At 44.7% G+C, this 19,671-nt stretch overlaps 1 protein-coding gene across 2 annotated transcripts in view; it reads left to right on the forward strand.

Moving 5' to 3' along the window:
* The window catches only part of RBPMS (RNA binding protein, mRNA processing factor), a 77,636-nt gene that overhangs the window by 21,632 nt on the left and 36,333 nt on the right, over positions 1-19,671 (forward strand). For both annotated transcript variants that reach the window (XM_083594021.1, XM_083594022.1), the window contains exons 2-4: positions 11,286-11,363; positions 14,635-14,673; positions 15,231-15,293. In XM_083594021.1, the coding sequence (XP_083450147.1) occupies positions 11,286-11,363; positions 14,635-14,673; positions 15,231-15,293 (180 nt within the window). The remainder of the gene's footprint in view (positions 1-11,285; positions 11,364-14,634; positions 14,674-15,230; positions 15,294-19,671) is intronic.

A 19,671-nucleotide genomic window follows, 5' to 3' on the forward strand; every position in this document is an offset into this window, starting at 1 on the left:
CCACCCTTTCGTCCAAGGTGCTCAAGGTGGTGTATATGCCTCTTCTCTTCTGCCTTTTATTCCCGCAGGAGATAACTAGAACATGTACCACTCTGGTGAGACAGGGTGCAGGCAGGTAAGGTCTCAGCCAATGAACCAGATGGAGCTGGTAGACAGCCACCCTGGACACAGAGTTGACCTGTGCCTCCACGGACAGCTGTGAGTCCAAAATGACTCCAAGGCTGTGCAGCTGGTCCTTTAGGGCAGGCACCCCCAACCTACGGCCCTCCAGATGTTTTGGCCTACAACTCCCATGATCCCTAGCTAACAGGACCAGTGGTCAGGGATTATGGGAATTGTAGTCCAAAACATCTGGAGGGCCGAAGGTTGGGGATGCCTGCTTTAGGGTCACGGTGTTGCACTTTTGTATGATAGTCCTGGCTCACTTTATAGGGTTGTTGTAAGTTGTCTACTCTGCCCCATCCCATCCAAACACATTCTGTAGAGCTTTAAATGGGCAGAGTGAGACCTCTGGCTTAACCTCCATTCCCTTTCTTCTGCAGATGTTTTTGCCTGTGTTTCAAGCACCTGGTCAGAGCAACCATTGGAGTTGCTGTGTTCCTGAAGTACCCAACACAGTGCCCTTGGGGTGTTGTTGGAATGCAGCTCCCATCAGCCCCTGCCTTCATGGCTGGTGGTCAAGAATGATGGAAGTTTTAGTCTACAAATATATGTCAGTTGCCCATGCCATATGGCTTGAGCATGTTTGCAGAGTGGCAATCAGTCTCTTAAAAATGGCTTGTGAATAGTCACTTGTGCAGTTTATCTGTGATGTGAGTGTTAGCACATTTCCTGCAGGCAACTGGGAAAAGATAACTTTGGAGTCACAAATGGGTATGTATAGGCAGCCAGGCTACAAAATATTTTTGTGGTCTTTTCTTTATAAGACAGTCCTGCAAGCATTCATTAAACAGAAGGAAGGGTTAATGTTTTGCTTGCACACTGATTTCAGGTGTGTCAAACTGTGTCTAGTATGCCGAGTCTATAGTAGGCTTTTTCCTCTATTTTTATATAGAAAGTTGGCTGCTTTTCAGTTTGGGAAGTTCGCAACGCAAAGCTTTCTGTCAAATACTGTGCAGAGGCCATTAAGGGAATTGTTTGCAAACAAAACTTTTCATGTCCATAGAGAACCAGTGGAAATAGAAGCCACATCTAAATATTGCAAATAAACAGAGGCCCCAGGCATTGCATGTCACAGTGTCAGATATCTGATGTGGATTTGGAATGCAGGTTAAAATGACTTGGCCCTGTGCTCATAACCCTTGGAAACTCAACATCTCAGATTAGTGCTGATATACAGATGCGCTGGCATCGGCTCCTTTCTCCATTTATGGGGATTTTGACATCTTGTCCTAAAGTTCTGGTCCCTGGCCAAAGAAATTATAAGAGATTACATGGCTCCAGCTTCTCTTAGTCCCAGGAATCTCTATGCTAGGGGTTTGTTTCCACTGTCCCCTGGTGAACTTTAATGGAGATCTTTGCAACCAGCTCATTCCGGCAGTGTGCGGGACAGATTCTGCCATGTGCTAGTGCAAGTTTTCTTGTGCCCTTTTCCCTTTTTTGCTCATAAGTTTATTGTTCTAGCCAAAGGCCATGACAAACTTAGTACCCTCTTGCTTGTGTGAACAAAGATTTCAGAAAGCAATCTCTTGAGTCTCTATATAAGGGGCAGATTAATGAGTGATGTCTTCACCTGAGCTTGACCACAAATACAAAGTCTTCTGTTGTAGTGGCCATCCAAGATTGCACTGGAGCTAGTTTAAGCAGTTTTGTAGCTTGCTGTTATACTCATGTAATGCCTTTGACTAGACTTTACGAAGAGAACAGTACCCAGTAATTCTGGAGAAGCAAAAAAATGCAATGCATATCTAGACTACAAATACGTTGGTTCTATATAATAATATTTTGTACCTACATAGCACTTCAGAACATTCAGAGCACACACTTTTATAGCTGTTTGCAGGCCAGATGGTCAGTGTTAGAAACTGGGATAGAAAAGCTAGGAGCCAAATGGCTCCTGGGACTTGGGTTTGGGTGCCAAAACAGAATGTCTAGTCGCCATGTTGGGGGGGGAGTGTTGGCTAGCAACATGTTTTATTTATTATTTTGATAAGCATGAACTAATACGCAAGACGTGGGTGGCGCTGTGGGTAAAACCTCAGCGCCTAGGACTTGCTGATCGTCAGGTCGGCGGTTCGAATCCCCGCGGCGGGGTGCGCTCCCGTTGCTCGGTCCCAGCGCCTGCCAACCTAGCAGTTCGAAAGCACCCCCGGGTGCAAGTAGATAAATAGGGACCGCTTACTAGCGGGAAGGTAAACAGTGTTTCCGTGTGCTGTGCTGGCTCGCCAGATGCAGCTTGTCACGCTGGCCACGTGACCCGGAAGTGTCTTCGGACAGCGCTGGCCCCCGGCCTCTTAAGCGAGATGGGCGCGCAACCCCAGAGTCGGACACGACTGGCCCATACGGGCAGGGGTACCTTTACCTTTACCTTAATACGCAATTCACATAAGTGACACATTGTTAAGATCACATTTTTAACCGAAATAGTTAATATATGTTTAATTTGGTGTTGACAATAAAAATATTGGCACCATACTTCAGTTTTCAAAACACTCTACTCTTTACTGTATTGTTAAACTTCTTAACTTGTCTATCCTTATCATATACTTTGAGGCTTCAAAGCACACACATTTAAGTAATTCTTGAGTGTCAGCCAGGCACAAAAAATGGCACCCAGACTTTTTGAGGTGCTCGCAAATGGAGAATCTTTAGGCGCAAAATGTGCCTGGCGACCTGCTAATTTTGAACCTTGAAGATGGTATGGTCCCCTCTTCAGCCTTTAAGGCAGTTACAAAGAAGGATAGTTGCTTGTGATGTTTATTCTCACCCCATGTTTCACTATGGTAAAGGGAGTTGGGGACACCAAGTGTGTTGGGATGCAACTGCTCTCAAGCCACTTTGAGCTCCCTTTTTAGGCAGTCATACATGACCTTGGTATCATTACAACCGGGATCTTGCAGATAGCTATCATTATTCTCTTTTGCCCTGTCGAAAGGATTCTAGGAGCCCCTGCGAGGAGAGATGCCTGTTGAATCAGGCATCGGTTGCAGAATGAAATGTGACCTTTTCATGTTGGGCTCAGTTGCAACAAATGTGCACAAAGGAGAATTTCCATTCTTGCTCAAAGAGCTTGGTGGAGATAGAATCCAGTTGCTTAGATGTGTGCAATACATTGTTCTAATAATAATAATAATAATAATAATAATAATAATAATAATAGTTATGTACTGAAGTTCTCACCCTGGGCCAGCAGGGGGATACTGTAGATAGTTATGCAAATGAAGGATCGAAAGTGACATTCAGTGATTGGATAGTTTTAGAAAGTTGCAACAGTTACGTTGTTCTGGAGCTCTATATAAGCAGGCTGACCGAGCTCCTCAGTTCAGTTCTGTTCTGGCATCTGAATAAACGAGCTGTTTGAAGAATCGCTGTGTCATCTGATATGTTCACCCACAACTTAACAATAATAATTGATTGATAGCTCACGGTCTGGAACCCTTGCCTGGAGGTGCCACGGGATCTGCAGGCACTGGATTGGTGACCCTACCTTAGTGCATGACATATATGGCTGCCTCAGTTACATATCCCTGACCTATGGGTGAAAATGTCTGTTGGTGATGAGAGAGCCCATTTACTAGTACAGTGGTACCTTGGCTGTCGAACTTAATCCGTTCCAGGAGTCTGTTCAACTCGTGGAACCGTTCGAAAACCAAGGTGAGGCTTCCGATTGGCTGCAGGAGCTTTCTGTACTCAATCAGAAGCCGCATCGGACATTCGGCTTCTGAAAAATGTTCGCAAACCGGAACACTTACTTCTGGGGTTGTGGCATTCGGGAGCCGATTGTTCAGGAGCCAAGCCGTTCGACAACCAAGGTACCACTGTACTGGGGCTTGTGCATGTGGAAAGTTATCATATAATTGGAACTAGCTACTTGCTGGCTTTCATTTGGCTCTTGTGTGGACTTCAGCAGAACACAACCTCTTAAGATGTTTGACTCCATTGCGATAAGGGTATATCAGATACCTCTGAAGAGGACCAAACGAAGAGGAAGCCATTGAGCCGTTTGCTCATGTAGGGTTATTTAGACTTGCTGACAGCTGTTAATTATTGACAAGGGTTTAGAGATTAGCTGCCTTGTTTTGAATTAGAGTAAATCATTGAACTGAAGAGAATCTCTTAATAAACCTCCAAGACCAATGTTATTTACTAACATTAACTTACTCTGCCAAGTTGTATGTGTTCTTCATTTTAATTTTATTCTTCGGTATAATACATTACATTTGGTGGAGTCAAAAAGTTGAATAAGTAGATTATGAGGTCCTAGGCAACATCTGAACTCATATTTATACAAAATAGGCCAGACAAAAGGCAAATTCTTGGTTTCTCAGTGAAAATCTATTGGAAAACAAGAACTCGTCTTTTTATTTAAAAATAATAATAACAAAAAAGTCATTGCAAACAGCCAAAGGCATTTGAAGTCTTTGTTTCTGTCTCTGTTGTACTTCTGGCAGATATCTAAGGACAAGGGAACATTATACTTTGCTTTCTAGAAAATAACACATGTCTGGAAAAGCTAGATTTAGGGGGCAGCTTTGCCCTTGGCCAGAATACCTCATTAATACCAGAAAGAATAATAAGAGATGAGGGAGGGTAGAGGGTGAAGAACGAAAAAATGCAATTGTCGGAAAAAAATGTATTATTTTTAGAAGGCTTTGAAATTCCTTGTGTACTCCTTCACAAAATTGAGGAATTCTGACAGGCTCAAGCACTGGAACGTTGCTGTGTTTAATACTCAGGAATGAGTTGGGGAAAGGGGGGAAACAGTTCATGTGGTGGGTTTCAGTTGCTGGCCTGCCTCTGGCTCCAGTCTGAAATGTGTGTTTCTGGGATAGCAATGATAGGCCAATTCAAGTGAGGGACACTTTAGGATGTAGAAGGAACCGTGTGTCTTGATTCATGTGTCTTGATTCAGTCTGTAGCGTGGGAGAAATGGATCTTGCAGAACCATACCTGGGCGATATCTGGTTTTCAACATTGCGATATATGGCCAGCATGACTAAGCTGCTTCTGGCGAACCAGAGCAGCGCACGGAAACGCCGTTTACCTTCCTGCTAGAGAGGTACCTATTTATCTATTTGCACTTTGATGTGCTTTCAAACTGCTAGATGGGCAGGAGCAGGGACTGAGCAACGGGAGCTCACCCCGTTGCGGGGATTCGAACCACCGACCTTCTGAATGGGCAAACCCTAGGCTCTGTGGTTTAGACCACAGCGCCACCCCGTGTCCCTTGAGATGGGCTTAGTGGTGGGTAATTTTAAGGCAAATTCATGGAGGAAAGGTCTGTCAATGAAAATTATCCTTCATGATAACTAATGGAGCCTCAGTGTAGGGAGATAGCATAGTCCAGGTTCTGGGAGCCAATAATGGAGGGCCCTAATTTTAAACTTTGTGGAAGCACATGGGCAGCTCTTGTTGGCTATGGAATACCGGATGACATGGCCCCTTGACTTGAGCCAGCAGGGCTGGATCTTTACTGCATATAAGAATGCTTACACAAGTATAGCTGTGTGGGAGTCTATCCCTACCCCCTTGACTAAAAGGCTATTAATTGCTGATCTCATCTCTCTTTGGTGTTCTTCCATTGAACACGCCGCTAGACTTTTGCTTCTAAAGAGCAATGGAGCTTGAATTTCACCTTTGCACTGTATAATTTATTTACAGAGAAGAGAACTTGGGTCACTTACTATTTGGACCATGATTACATCAATCCAGAAGAGACCCTTTGTTGCTCAGTTTTAAGTGCTCTCTGACTGAAACTGTAGGCTCAAGTTAAATGTAAATACCCTGCTTAACTAGCACAGAAAAGAGAGAAGACAAAGGCACCCAACTAAAAACAAAAGTCCTCACCTTCTGTCGGGAGCCTCCCCTCTTTTGAGCAAACCTGTTTTGGTCTGTTGTTTGCATATTACCCTGATGAAGGAATTGCATAAGGCAGGAGATGGGGGACAGTCTTCTCTTGCTGATGGTCAAATAAGGTGTTAAAGGGGGGAGGACTGAATGTACAAATACTTACCAAACCTATCTTCACAGAGGTAAAAGTGGAAACAGTATTGTTATAGATTGGGGGGACCCCCCTAAATTATATAAATTAGGCATGATTTTTGATTATTTGGGATGTGAAGGGAGAAATAAAAGCTGCAGAAGAATTCCTGAGCTAGCCAAAAAGACCTGGCCAAGCTCGGGCCATTAAGAAACAATACAGGGCCATTGGCATTGCAAGAGAACTGTCCTCCCCCTTTGCCTTGAGGTATGAACAGAGGCTGGGGTTTGGGAAGGTTGCCAGGGTAACTGGATGTGAGGTGACAGGAAAAGAGAAGGTTTTTTTAGCAAGGTGTTCTGGGAAGAAGAAGGGGGGAGAAGAAGGACTGAGATCCATCTTTGGCAGGCTGGCTGAAGGCTGACTGGGAGAGATGCCTTGGACTCTGTGGCTGCAGCACTGAGGGGTACAGTCTCCTCTTGGAATGCTGTAAGATCTGGACTCCCTTCATGCAGACTGAAGGTGTAAATAGGCGAACAAACCTTATTTCTTAAAGCTACAACAGTCTCTGCCATGTCTCAATTCTGCAAAGGAACACAGACCCTGGGTGAGTGCCTGGAACCCCCTGGACACTTGCCACCGCTCGTTGGAGAGAGGGGGAGGCACCCAACTTTTGTAACAGTATACACACCACAAGCAGCATTCTCTCCATCGAACTGCCTTCAGACGTCTGGGATGACAAAATCCTTTGCCTCTAGCCATCAAAGTGCCTTTCTGTGAGGTCTCTTTTATGTCCTACTGAATCCTCAATGATTATCTTTACAGTTGGCAAAAGGCATAGTCTCAGGACAGCTGGTGATGTCTGTTTAGAGAGCTATGTGTATGCTGGAGAGAGAGAGAGAGGGATGTTGGGGTCAATGTTATCCTGGTCAGAGGGACATGGGTGGTGCTGTGGTCTAAACCACCGAGCCTCTTGGGCTTGCCGATTTGAAGGTTGGTGGTTCGAATCAGCGCGATGGGATGAGCTCCCATTTCTCTGTCCCAGTTTCTGCCAACCTAGCAGTTTGAAAGCATACCAGTGCAAGTAGATAAATAGGTACCGCTGTGGCGGGAAGATAAACTGTTTCCATGTTTCTGGCACTTGTCATGGTGTCTCATTGCGCCAGAAGTGGTTTAGTTATGCTGGCCACATGACATGGAAAGCTGTCTGTGGACAAACGCTGGCTCCCTCGGCCTGAAAAGCAAGATCAGCGCCGCACCCTATAATCACCTTTGACTGGACTTAACTGTCCAGGGGTCCTTTACCTTTACGTTATCCTGGTCAGGAAACTTTCTTTGGCCAACTTTTGGTTGGTTGGGGTAGACGGTAGAGTCTCTTTCTGCCCCGGAACATATTAGAAAAAGAGTAGCTGTTAACCGCTCCTCCTCTTCCTACTATGAGATGTGGAAAAAAATAGGGTGGAAGGCTGTGGAGTGGGCACTCATTTCATATTTGCTGAATCAAAAGCAGCACATTGCTTTGGGGCAAACTGGTACTGATTTCTTCGCGAAGCTGAAGTGTCAGGGAACTGCCATCGGAGCTAGAGGCGGAGGGAAGGCTCCAGAGGGATGCCTGAGAGGGTTCCAGTAGGGAGAGAGGCAGCCCATCTGCTGGGGAAGGAAATCAGCGTAACACCAGTGGAGAAGGGGGGCAGATGGGGGAATCGGAGAGGAGGCTCCAAGACTCCTCGCCGGAGACCAGCGGAGAGAGTACGGGTACTCCGCTGCCCACACCCTCCCTGCGCAGAAGACTTCCGTGCAGGGAGAGTAGGAGGAGACTTGGCGTCAAAGAACTTTTTTGCTGGAAGAAGTTCAAGAAACGCCCACTGACGGATTCTGCCAGCGACTGAGACAGCCACGAAGCTAGAGGCTGTCCAGACAGAAAGGGTTCAAACAGGTAACCTAGCCAGGAATGGTGGCAACTTACGCACGAGCAACCCCTAGAACCATTACATGAAGCAAGCACATATCTCTTAATGGGAAACAGTACCAGCCAGGCTGAAACATTCTGCCTAATGTGCCGATCAGTGCCTTCCTAATCCTTCAGGACCTCTGGCAAGCTTCAGAAAATTAATGTTTGGTTTGGTGAAGCATAGGGGTGGACAAACAACAGTTGGGCACTTTTATCTTACATAGTCAGATATGAGCAGCTCTTTATGAGTCTGGAATAAACTTGCATTCCTAACTTAAGGGAGATTGTACAGTAGATTCAAAACATTGGTTGCAACCCGTGGAAATTATAACACCAGGAAACAGGCTGGGAGTACTTTCTGATGACAGAGCCCTAAACAGAGGACTCGTTTGACAGCCGGCTTCTTTCTTAAACAACAGCAGGTCCTTTGTGTGAGTGATAGGGTAGAAACATTGCAAAACGCTGTGACTTGGCATAGGAAGCTTTCATTATTTATCTATAAAAACATATGAGAGCCTTGCAAAGAAAAGTAGAACTCAAGGTGATTTGCAGCCAGTGCTATTTTTCTAGGAGGTGCTGGAGCTCACCACGAGCCAGTGTGGTGTAGTGGTTAAGAGCGATGGGCTCGTAATCTGGTGAACCGGGTTTGATTCCCCGCTCCTCCACATGCAGCTGCTGGGTGACCTTGGACTAGTCACACTTCTCTGAAGTCTCTCAGCCTCACTCACCTCACAGAGTGTTTGTTGTGAGGGAGGGAGGGAAAGGAGATTGTTAGCCGCTTTGAGACTCCTTAGGGTAGTGATAAAGCGGGATATCAAATCCAAACTCTTCTTCTTCTTCTCCCTTGTTCTCTTAGAATGGCACCAACCTGAGAGGTGCCGGAGCTAAGCTCTGGTGAGGTCCCGCTGATAAAAAGCCCTGTGTGTAGCCAAAAAAGGAACATCGTATTAAATTCTAGTTTAAAATGCTTTCTTGATATTTCCAAAGCCAGAAGAAATGTAGTAACTCCAATGCAAGTAAGTCCAAAAGAACTTAACAAGGTTAGATGAGGTAGGGGGAGAGAAAAAGAAATGAAAATGCAGGACCTCAGGGGTGTATGGGAATCTGTTCATTAGGGGCAGACATGAATGAAGAGATTCTGGCTCAGCTGTGCCTGAAAAACGTATTTTGAAAGGAGCAGCTTATGCATTAACAAGCTTATGGACCTGAAGTTACTTAGATGTTTGAAGCCTGATAGAATAGGTAGATTTTCACCAGGCCTCTGAATGCTAAGAAGGATAACCTGGCAAGCCTCCCTGGAGAGGACATGAAGCAGTTCTTGGCACCACAAATAAGAGTCCTATCTCAGGAGCCCATAAACTGACATCATAAAGAGCTGTATGCAGAACAGGGTCTCCCAGATGTGCTTTGGCTAGAGGGAGGTTTCTGTGGGAGATGTTCTCAAAGATACTCTTGAGCTAAGGCCGTTTCTGAAACAGAGTACATGATTGCAGCATACATTTTCTTCTTGCAAAGCATTATTAAGTAACTTTGCATGCGGATATAGACATTGGTAGAGCAGTTTACCATTTACTATGGGTATAAATTTTCCGGATTTGCAGACATCTGCGTTACTTCATATGCATCTGCAAGGAAGCCAACACTTGGCAATAGTTTTTACGTCGTCTGCTTAAAGCTGGGTGGGGGGTTAATGCTGCTTTAATGGGTAAACATTTATTTATTTCTGGCTAAATAATTGTTGAGAGAAGCTTGAAGTCATGACTTCAGCAAAATATGGCTGTGATCCACCAGCACTCTCTTTCCAGTGCAGAAGAAACTGCTTTAGTATCAGTGTAATTCTGTTGGGTTTTTTTTTTAATGTTGCAGGATGTGCAGGAGTTATTATTTGAAATTAACAAACAGGGCTGGGGAAATGAAACATTGCCACCTGATGACTTTGAAGCTATTTTCATGTTTGTGTTTATAAGGAAGGCTTCAATTGGGAGCCAATTGAAACTAAATCCTTCAAAGACAGAGGTCCTATGGCTGGGTCGGGATGGCATGGGGATGAGGGACCAACTCCCTTCTCTTGCGGGGGCCCAATTAGTGCCATTGCCTTCCGTTAAGAGTTTGGGTGTAATCCTTGATGCCTCCCTTTCCATGGAGATGCAGGTTACAGCAACAGCCAAGGCGACATTTTTCCACCTTCGCCGCATGAAGCAGTTGGTCCCTTACCTTTCCCACCCCGCCCTGGCCACAGTGATCCATGCGACGGTCATCTCCAGGCTTGACTAGTGTAATTCGCTCTACGCGGGGCTGCCCTTGAAGCTGTCCCAGAAACTCCAGCGGGTACAGAATGCTGCAGCGAGGCTCCTCACAGGGTCTCTGCCATGGGAGCATATTCACCCAGTGCTTTTCCAGCTGCACTGGCTCCCGGTAGAGTACAGGGTCAGATTTAAGGTGCTGCTTTTGACCTTTAAAGTCCTTCATGGCCTAGGACCCTTGTACCTACGAGACCGCCTCTCCCGGTATGCCCCATGGAGAGCCTCAAGGTCCATAAATAGCAACACCCTAGTGGTCCCAGGCCCTAAGGAAGTTAGATTGGCTTCAACCAGAGCCAGGGCCTTTTCAACACTGGCTCCGGCCTGGTGGAACGCTCTGCCTCATGAGACCAGGGCCCTGCAGAATCTGATTTCTTTCCGCAGGGCCTGTAAGACAGAGTTGTTCCGCCTGGCCTTTGGCTTGGAGCCAATTTGATTCCCTCCCCCTCTTTCTTTTTTCTTTTCCTTTCTCCTCCTGCGATGATGCTATATTTTAATGTTTCAGTATTTTAATGTTGTATTTTAATTTTGTTTTTAAGTTGTAATCATTCAACTTGTTTTTATTACTGCTTGTAAGCCGCTCTGAGCCCGGCCTTGGCTGGGGAGGGCGGGGTATAAATAAAAATTATTATTATTATTATTATTAGACCTTCCAGGTTACCTGCAGTAAGTAAGAATCCCTTGTGCTCAGAGATGGGAAGCTTTTGTAAATTCCTGTTGATTTCTCATATACAGCTAACAAGATATGTTTGGGCAGGTAGGCCAGTAATTTTTGTGAACAGACTTTAAAGGTTGAAGAAACTGCTATTTGGAACTTCTTCATTTTAAAAAAAACACGAAGGTTAAGTTGCCTTAATATTCTTGACGTGTGCCCTTTTCGCTTTTGTTTTTGTTAAAGGTACGAACGCTATTTGTCAGCGGCCTGCCTCTGGACATCAAGCCCCGGGAACTCTATTTGTTGTTCAGACCATTCAAGGTACCCTGCTATTGAACTTGGAACTGAAGTGCCAGTGTCCTTGTTTATGTAAATACTTGTGGTTCGTTTCCTGTTTGTTATAAATGGTAAATTGGCACAATAATATGTAATTGCCTCTTCTGGAGTAGCAGACAGAAATTCAGACGATGCTCCTCAGTATCTGGATTTTGAAATAGGTTGGGATGCAGTCTATCGTGATGTCCTATTTCAAATAAAAACTTGGCTACAATGACTTTCCCATGAAGTGAAAGTTGGCCAAGAGCCCATGAATAGAATAATTATAAATAGCATACTGGTGTGATCAGGGTTTAAAGTTGTGAATGCTAACCTCTAATGATGATAGGGATTTGGAGTAAGGACTCATAAGAAGGCTGAGCAACATGTAATAATATGAACACACTTATGTATGCTTCCTGCAAGCATACATGCGTATTCCTGGTTGCTCCTTGGAAGTCCCGCAGCTCCCAGACCAGGCAACAGAATTCCTGCAGCCCAGCCTGGTTTATTTTCTGTTGCAGCGCTGTTTCTCTTAGGAAATAAACCCCATCTTCCAAGTTTTAACTACTAGATGTAAAAGTGTCCCAACTCCAGACTTCCTTAGTACACATTAGTGTCTTGGCATTATGTATGTAGCAAACTCAATCTGGCTAGCTAATGCTGAAGTACTTCCTGCTTCCCAGCAGTTGGCGTGTCTTGGGGTACAACTACTTTTATGTTTCCCTCTGTATCAAAGTCAAGATGTGCATGTGTCCCATTTTCAGACAGAAAATTCACTAGATTCACTAGAAGGGACGCGGGTGGCGCTGTGGGTTAAACCACAGAGCCTAGGACTTGCCGATCAGAAGGTCAACGGTTTGAATCCCCGCAACGGGGTGAGCTCCCGTTGCTCGGTCCCTGCTCCTGCCAACTTAGCAGTTCGAAAGCACATCAAAGTGCAAGTAGATAAATAGGTACCGCTCTGGCGGAAAGGTAAATGGTGTTTCCGTGCGCTGCTCTGGTTCGCCAGAAGTGGCTTAGTCATGCTGGCCACATGACCCGGAAGCTGTACGCTGGCTCCCTTGGCCAGTAAAGCGAGAGGAGTGCCGCAACCCTAGAGGCGGCCACGACGACCTAATGGTCAGGGGTCCCTTTACCTTTACCTTTATAGATTCACTAAATTTGAGTTTCTGGGTCTTACAGACATAATCTGTAATGATTTTAACATCCCATAAGTATTATTTTTGCTTCCAGAGAGCTGCAAATGTCCCATCACTGCAGAATTTGTGTGGAAGTATAGCCCTGATTCCCGTTGCTTTAAGAAAACCACCAGTGGCTTTGTGACATATTACTCTTATCCCCACCCTTCCGTCAGACCTGTTTGCATGCCTAAGAAGCATACCTCACATTTAGAAAAGGGGAAAAGCCTGAAGCCTGCCATGCTCAACAGGCCTGGAAGCGAACAGGTCAAGAACGAATTTGAGCAGGAACTACCATAACTAGTGGCTGAAATTGAAAATGGAGAGGCAGCATGGGATTTTTGGAAGCAGAGACGGAGGGGAAGGCATCCCAAGGGCAAGAGAGGAGGTCGAGCCCCATGAGAAGAAGAAAGCCACCTGGATAGGGAATCTGGGACAGGAACTTGCCCCACCTTTCTCAGCTTCTGCCTGTCCTCATGGTTACTTCACACACACACACACACACACACACACACACACACACACTTTGGTGTGCATCTCACTAGCTGCTTAAGATTTGCATCCTTAGCTTTCCTAGTAAAGCTATTTGAAGATTCTCTTCCACAAGCATTCCCTTTGACCTGCTTTTGCAAATTATCATCTATGTTCCTTTTATTGCCAGCAGAGCAGGGATATAAATTTTCCTCATCTTTTACATGAAATCCTCAGACACTCGTATTTAATTGGGCAGAGTGGACACCTCTTAGAGCTGGGGTAGCTAACCTTTCTTGGCCTTCTCTTTGTCTCTTACACCCACGACGCACAAACCCCTATTTGATCACCCCTATTTTGTACCACCCCAGAATCTGTATCACCCTTTATCTGCAAGTAGACACTAGACTTGAATGTTGATTCTCTTTTAAGGAGTTTAAAAAAAATAAATCGGAAGAACTTCTCTAAACATTCAGTGTAGTCATATAGTAAGCCTAGATTTAAGAATGCAGATATGTTACGTTTGAATGTTCCACCAACTGTGTATGTGTATATATTTTTAAACCACCCTCCTTGCACATGTGATGTTGGGGCAAAGAGTTCTAGGTTCTCATCTTCTGCCTTGTGTGCAGGTTTGCCATATTCATTTGTTCCCTGAGGCATCTGATTGGTCACTGTGTTTATATGAGAAGGGGGGCATTCAGATGTGTGGTGATCCCAGTTGCAGTGGAGAAGCTTGTACCCAAGCAACAAAACCATAGCCATACTGAAGTACTACTGTAAAATTCTGGATATTCTAAAAATTCACAGTTTGGATGGGTTTTACAATGCAAAGCTTCACATGTTTACTCAGAAGGAAGCCCTACTGTGCTCAGAATCAATCAATCATTTTATTTGCATGCTCCCTTTCCAAAGTTAAAACCGTGCTTAAGGCAGCTTAACGACATAAAAAATTACATAACTACAAACATAACCAAAGTAGTCATAAACAATAAAACATCAAAAAGTACACAACCAAATTGAACAATTTCCACATAACTTGTAAAAAAAGATACAAAAATTAATATCAATAACAGCAAAAAACTCCAAATAGACTCCAAAGTGTCTGTTCCGCAGCCTCAGCTTTTGTAGCTGGAGTCAGTCCGGGCCCTGCCCTCCCAGACCAGTTGGAAAAATGCCTGCAAGGCAAGGAGCAGGTCTTCAAGGATTTACAGCCAAGATGGTCTCTCAAAAGGGCTTACTTCTAAGTAAGTGTGCAAAGGTTTTCAGGCTTGCTATTTTTGTTTAATTCTTCCCTCTCAAACAAGAACAGTAGGCAACATGCATTTCCAGCAAGAATAAGCACCCTTAAACTATGCTGTTAAACCCACCTTTAGGAGTTGGGATAGAGAAGGAGAGTTCAGCTGCTACTGTTAATAAGACTTCTGCCTTGGAGCCAAATGAAATATCTTGCATCTTTCCCACAAACCTTCCTCTTAAAGTTTGCTGTTTCTAAGTATAGCCAAATAACAAGTCACTTAGGGAAAAATGTACTGTATCCTGTTTTTATATATTCACATTTATTTATCTAGCATTGATCTTAAATTTTATCTTGGCCAGACTGTAATTTTTATTTCTTCCTGCAGGGTTACGAAGGCTCTCTTATTAAACTCACATCTAAGCAGGTAAGCCTAATACACAGTGAAATCGTTAACATAAATGTCAGCGGTGTATGGTTAACGTGAGAAATTCTAAACTAAGGAGATGGTATGAAAGTTTGGCACAAAGTTTCAAGCACCATAAATCTCCTGATTGTATTCAGTCTAGATTCACCTTGGCTGTCTTGTGGGCTATTAAACATTATTTGGGTTTATGTGGAGTTCAGCTAAGATTTTCAAAAGCACCATACAGTAACGTTATAGAACTGCCAACAGGTTGAAGATAATAAAGTGTCTGCCTTTTAACCGAAGGAAAACTAAACTTTAATGTGTTCATTTCCTTTTAACACAAAATAGCCATAAAAAACAGGCAATTATACCTTGTACTTCCAAGCTCACCACTTAAAACTGATAATCACCAATGTTCTGTTTGATTAATCTTTTAATTCAGCGGATTACAGTAGCTGCAGCAGTATGTAACTTTTTTATCACTGAAGTGTGAATATTCCTATCCCTGGGTTCTTTATTCATCCTTCAACAATAATCCCCCACCCCCAACCTTTGATTTTCTCTTTTGCTTTCAGCCCGTGGGCTTCGTTAGTTTCGACAGTCGCTCAGAAGCAGAAGCTGCTAAGAATGCTTTGAATGTGAGTATTGGTGCCATATGAAAAGCTTCTGGGTTGTGTTACAGCAGAGCTGCAGTAGCAGCAGAACAGTGTGGAACTTCTGGCCGTGTAGCACTTGAGTCTGCGGATGGGGATCCTTAAATACTCACTCATGTGAAGAACAGAGCATAGGAATTTAAGAGAGTGGGGGGGGGGGGAACGACAACGAACAAAACACGAGGCAAAGCTGTGCAGAGTATTGTTACGAAGCAGTTCCCGACATAATAAAATCGTACCACGTTTTAAAACTGGAATCGTCCAAAATTAACAGCAGCAGCAGCAGCAGCAACTATAGTGCAGGCAATCCTTAAACCCAGAGCAAGTTTAACCCAAGACCTCCAAGTACTGGGAGGATACGATGTGTTTTAATTAGGTGATGGAAGCCCATTAAGGATGTGGACATCTGTACCACGGTTGTTAGAATGATTGGACTTAGCTGAGATGGCAGAGTTGGCTGTAGCTGGCGAATTGCCTGTAGCTGGAAATAGACAATCCTTGCCATTGATGCCACCTGGGTTTTCAGTGGCACCCTGACTACATATCTGCTCTTCCAGGGAGACTGCTGCTCCACCCAGGACAGGCTGAATGCCTGGTTCCCATAACTGAGAACCACCCATCAACAAGACCAAAACTGTCTTAGTGCAGAAACCAGGCCTTAACCGAAAAAGGGTCGAGAGAATGAGGAAGAGCTGTACATACAGGGGCCACCTCAGTTTTCAGAGGCCTCATTGCGTTGTGTGGAATGAAGCAAGCAGGCTGCGAGTGTGAGCCACAGTTGAGAAGGGATGAAACATCACCTCAGACACTACGTTGCCAAAAACAGGAGGGAGCAGTATCCCTGAGTGTTTGTGTTTTACTTTCACCTGTGTAGATGGGGAGAAATAGAATATTGCATTAGTTGTTGTTGTTGTTTAGTCTTTTAGTCATGTCTGACTCTTCTTGACTCCATGGACCAGAGCACGCCAGGCACTCCTGTCTTCCACAGCCTCCCGCAGTTTGGTCAAACTCATGTTCGTAGCTTCGAGAACACTGTCCAACCATCTCGTCCTCTTTCGTCCCCTTCTCCTTGTGCCCTCAATATTTCCCAACATCAGGGTCTTTTCTAGGGAGTTTTCTCTTCTCATGAGGTGGCCAAAGTATTGGAGCCTCAGCTTCACGATTGCATTAGTATTTTCACTTAATAGCTTAATCCCCAGTGAGAGGGATTTTGCAAGAAAGTAAGAAGTTTCCTGCATTTTGTGCTACCATCCTCTATCCGTCATAGGAAAGGGGAATTTTCCTATTATTAGTCATGGATTATACAGGGCAGAAAATAGCCCTTCTATGCTAGGGTTGAGGAGCAGGAATATTACGCTATTGTGTGATTTTTCTGAACGCCTTAGTCTTCCTTCAGGTGGCATTAGGTGGAGCAGATGTTCCCTTTTGTGTTCTGCCAGCGAGATTGCTCAGATATTGTTGAGTGCAAACAAAGTTCAGCCAAGTTTAATGTACCTTTAAAATGTGTTGGAAAGAGACAGGGTTTTTTAAAAGTTCTTGGTACAGGAGGATGGAAATTAGTTCAGAAGAGGACTAACATAGCTGAAGAACCCAATTTGCTATATCTGTAGTGAGGAGTTATCTCTCTTTATAGGAGATTTGACTGGATATCTTACACTCACACCTTAAGTACAGAATCCTAATAAACAATTTTGGGGTTCTGTTTGCCAGTCCATATGCAAAATGCTAAAGCATACCTCTAATCCCTGCTGGCAGTGCTTTCCCCCCTAAAAAAATAGGTGCCGGTATTCACCATGAAGTTATCACAGTAAGTGTCACACTTTTTAACAACAACAACAAAAAGGTGTACCCTTGAGTACCCCTTGAAAAAAAAAACACTGCCTGGAGGTATTTTGCCTGAAATTTACAGTCTTTTGACTGAACATGCAGTCCTGTAGAGTGAATTCTCCACCTGAGTAAGCAGGCAGGGATATGTCGATCTTGATTTCAGATGGCTCTGAATTAGTCTGTCTAAAGGTGCATGCCTCCTGCATTGAACAGAAACAAATAGCGTGCAGAAGTAACACAAACTTTTCAGTCTGCATACGGCGTGCAAACGAAATAAGCTTCCATGCATTTCCTTTTATTTTATTACGTAATTCTACCTCTGCTACTCGTGAAATAGTTGCAAACCATTCTGCAAGGCAGAAGAAGCCCCAGCCCATCTCCATTGCAAGTCTGCTATAGCGGTTAAGAGTGTTGGACTAGGACCTGGGTCCTAGACACGGGTTCAGCTTCCTGCTCAGCCATGAAGCCATGAAGCTCACTAGGTGACCTTGAGCTGTCACCTTCTCTTAGCCTAACCTACCTCACAGGGTTTTGTGAGGATAAAATATGACAGGAGAGAGCCTTATTTTGTTTAGTACAACCAACTCCCTCTGATGACGGCTCTCCATGTCTATCTCTCTGCAGCCTCTCTGGCCCTTCGTCCAATGCACTCTTTCCTGTCTCTCTCTTTTCTACCTCAACTCCTCCCAGGCTGACACTCAGGCTATTCATGGTGACGACCAGGACTTTTTTTTCCAGCTGGAACTCACAGGAACTCTGTTCCAGCGCCTCTCAGGTGGCACCATTGCCATTATAAGAGAACAAGGGAGGCGTTCTGGCATCTCTTTTTCTGGAAAAATAGCACTGGTGAGGGCTCACCAACGCAAGTATACTACTAGCTTGCCCATGCTCTTGAGTTTGATAGAGGAGCCCTTCTCGGCGTCCCAACTGTAGTGGAAGCTCAGTTGATGGAGACTAGAGAAAGCTGTGCTTTTGTTCTAGAAAAGAAGGTGCTGGTACTTTGTATCCTTGAGTACCCCCAGAAAAAAGGCATCGAGAGAAAGGAACTTGCCCTGTGTCCACACCTAAATTGTGGAACTCTGCTTGGTGAGGTTTGTCAGGCCCTCTGTTATTTTTGTGCTTGTTTAGACTAGCTTTTTTCTGATAGGTCAGATTTGTATTTCTTGGTTTTGTTTAACTGATGTACCTGTCTCTGTCTTAAGCATATTATATTGTTTTATAGCTGAATTTAACAGTTGTTAGTTGCATTGAGTAGTGCTGTGAGCGCTGAGATTATAAGGAAAGGCTGCTGGATCAGGCCAGTGGCCCCATCTAGTCCAGCAACCAGGGGCCACTGGCCAGATGCCCATGGGGAACTGCAAGCAGGACCCAAACACAGCAGCACTCTCCCCTCCTGCTGTCTCTTGCAACTGGTGGACTAGATATATACAGCCATTGGAGTTTGTAGCAATTGTTGCCCCTGTACTTCATGAACTTGTATAATCCTCCTTTGGGCCGGATCCGGCCCCCGGGCCTTAGTTTGCCTACCCATGGACTAGGAGGATGGGATGCCAATGCTAGTATAAATAAATACATTCAGTAGAAGGTGGGGGATGTCTTTGCTACGTGACTGACTTCAGACTCATTGATTTTAGTAAATCTTATACATGACTAAAGGGACGCGGGTGGCGCTGTGGGTTAAACCACAGAGCCTAGCACTTGCCGATCAGAAGGTTGGCGGTTCAAATCCCCGCGGCGGGGTGAGCTCCCATTGTTCGGTCCCAGCTCCTGCCCACCTAACAGTTCAAAAGCACCCTTAAGTGCAAGTAGATAAATAGGGACCGCTCCGGCGGGAAGGTAAACGGCGTTTCCGTGCGCTGTTCTGGTTCGCCAGAAGCGGCTTAGTCATGCTGGCCACATGATCCCGAAGCTGGTCAGGGGTCCCTTTACCTTTACCTTATACATGACTAAGCTTTCTGCGGCTCTGGGTCACTGAGTGAGAAGCGCAATATAACAGTATAATATGCTTAAGACAGAGGATATAATATGCTTAGGACAGAGACAGGTACATCAGTTAAACAAAAGCCACAAAAAAAATCTGACCTATCAGAAAAAAGCTAGCCTAAACAAGCACAGAAATAACAGAGGGCCTGACAAACCTCACCAAGCAGAGTTCCACAATTTAGGTGTGGACACAGAGCAAGTTCCTTTCTCTCAGTGCTTTTTTTCTGGGGGTACTCAAGGATACACAGTGCCAGCACCTTTTTTTCTAGAACACCTCCAAGTTGGTGGGCATCACTGCCTCTCATGAGGGCAAAGGACTAGGACAGGGGTCAGCAAACTTTTTCAGCAGGGAGCCGGTCCACTGTCCCTCAGACCTTGTGGGGTGGCCGGACTACATTTTGAAGAAAAAATGAACAAATTCCTATGCCCCACAAATAACCCAGAGATGCATTTTAAATAAAGGGACACATTCTACTCATGTAAAAACACCAGACAGGTCCCACAAATACCCCAGAGATGCATTTTAAATAAAAGGACACATTCTACTCATGTA

This window comes from Podarcis filfolensis (assembly GCF_964270895.1).
Source record: "Podarcis filfolensis genome assembly, chromosome: 17".
Lineage (NCBI taxonomy): Eukaryota > Metazoa > Chordata > Lepidosauria > Squamata > Lacertidae > Podarcis > Podarcis filfolensis.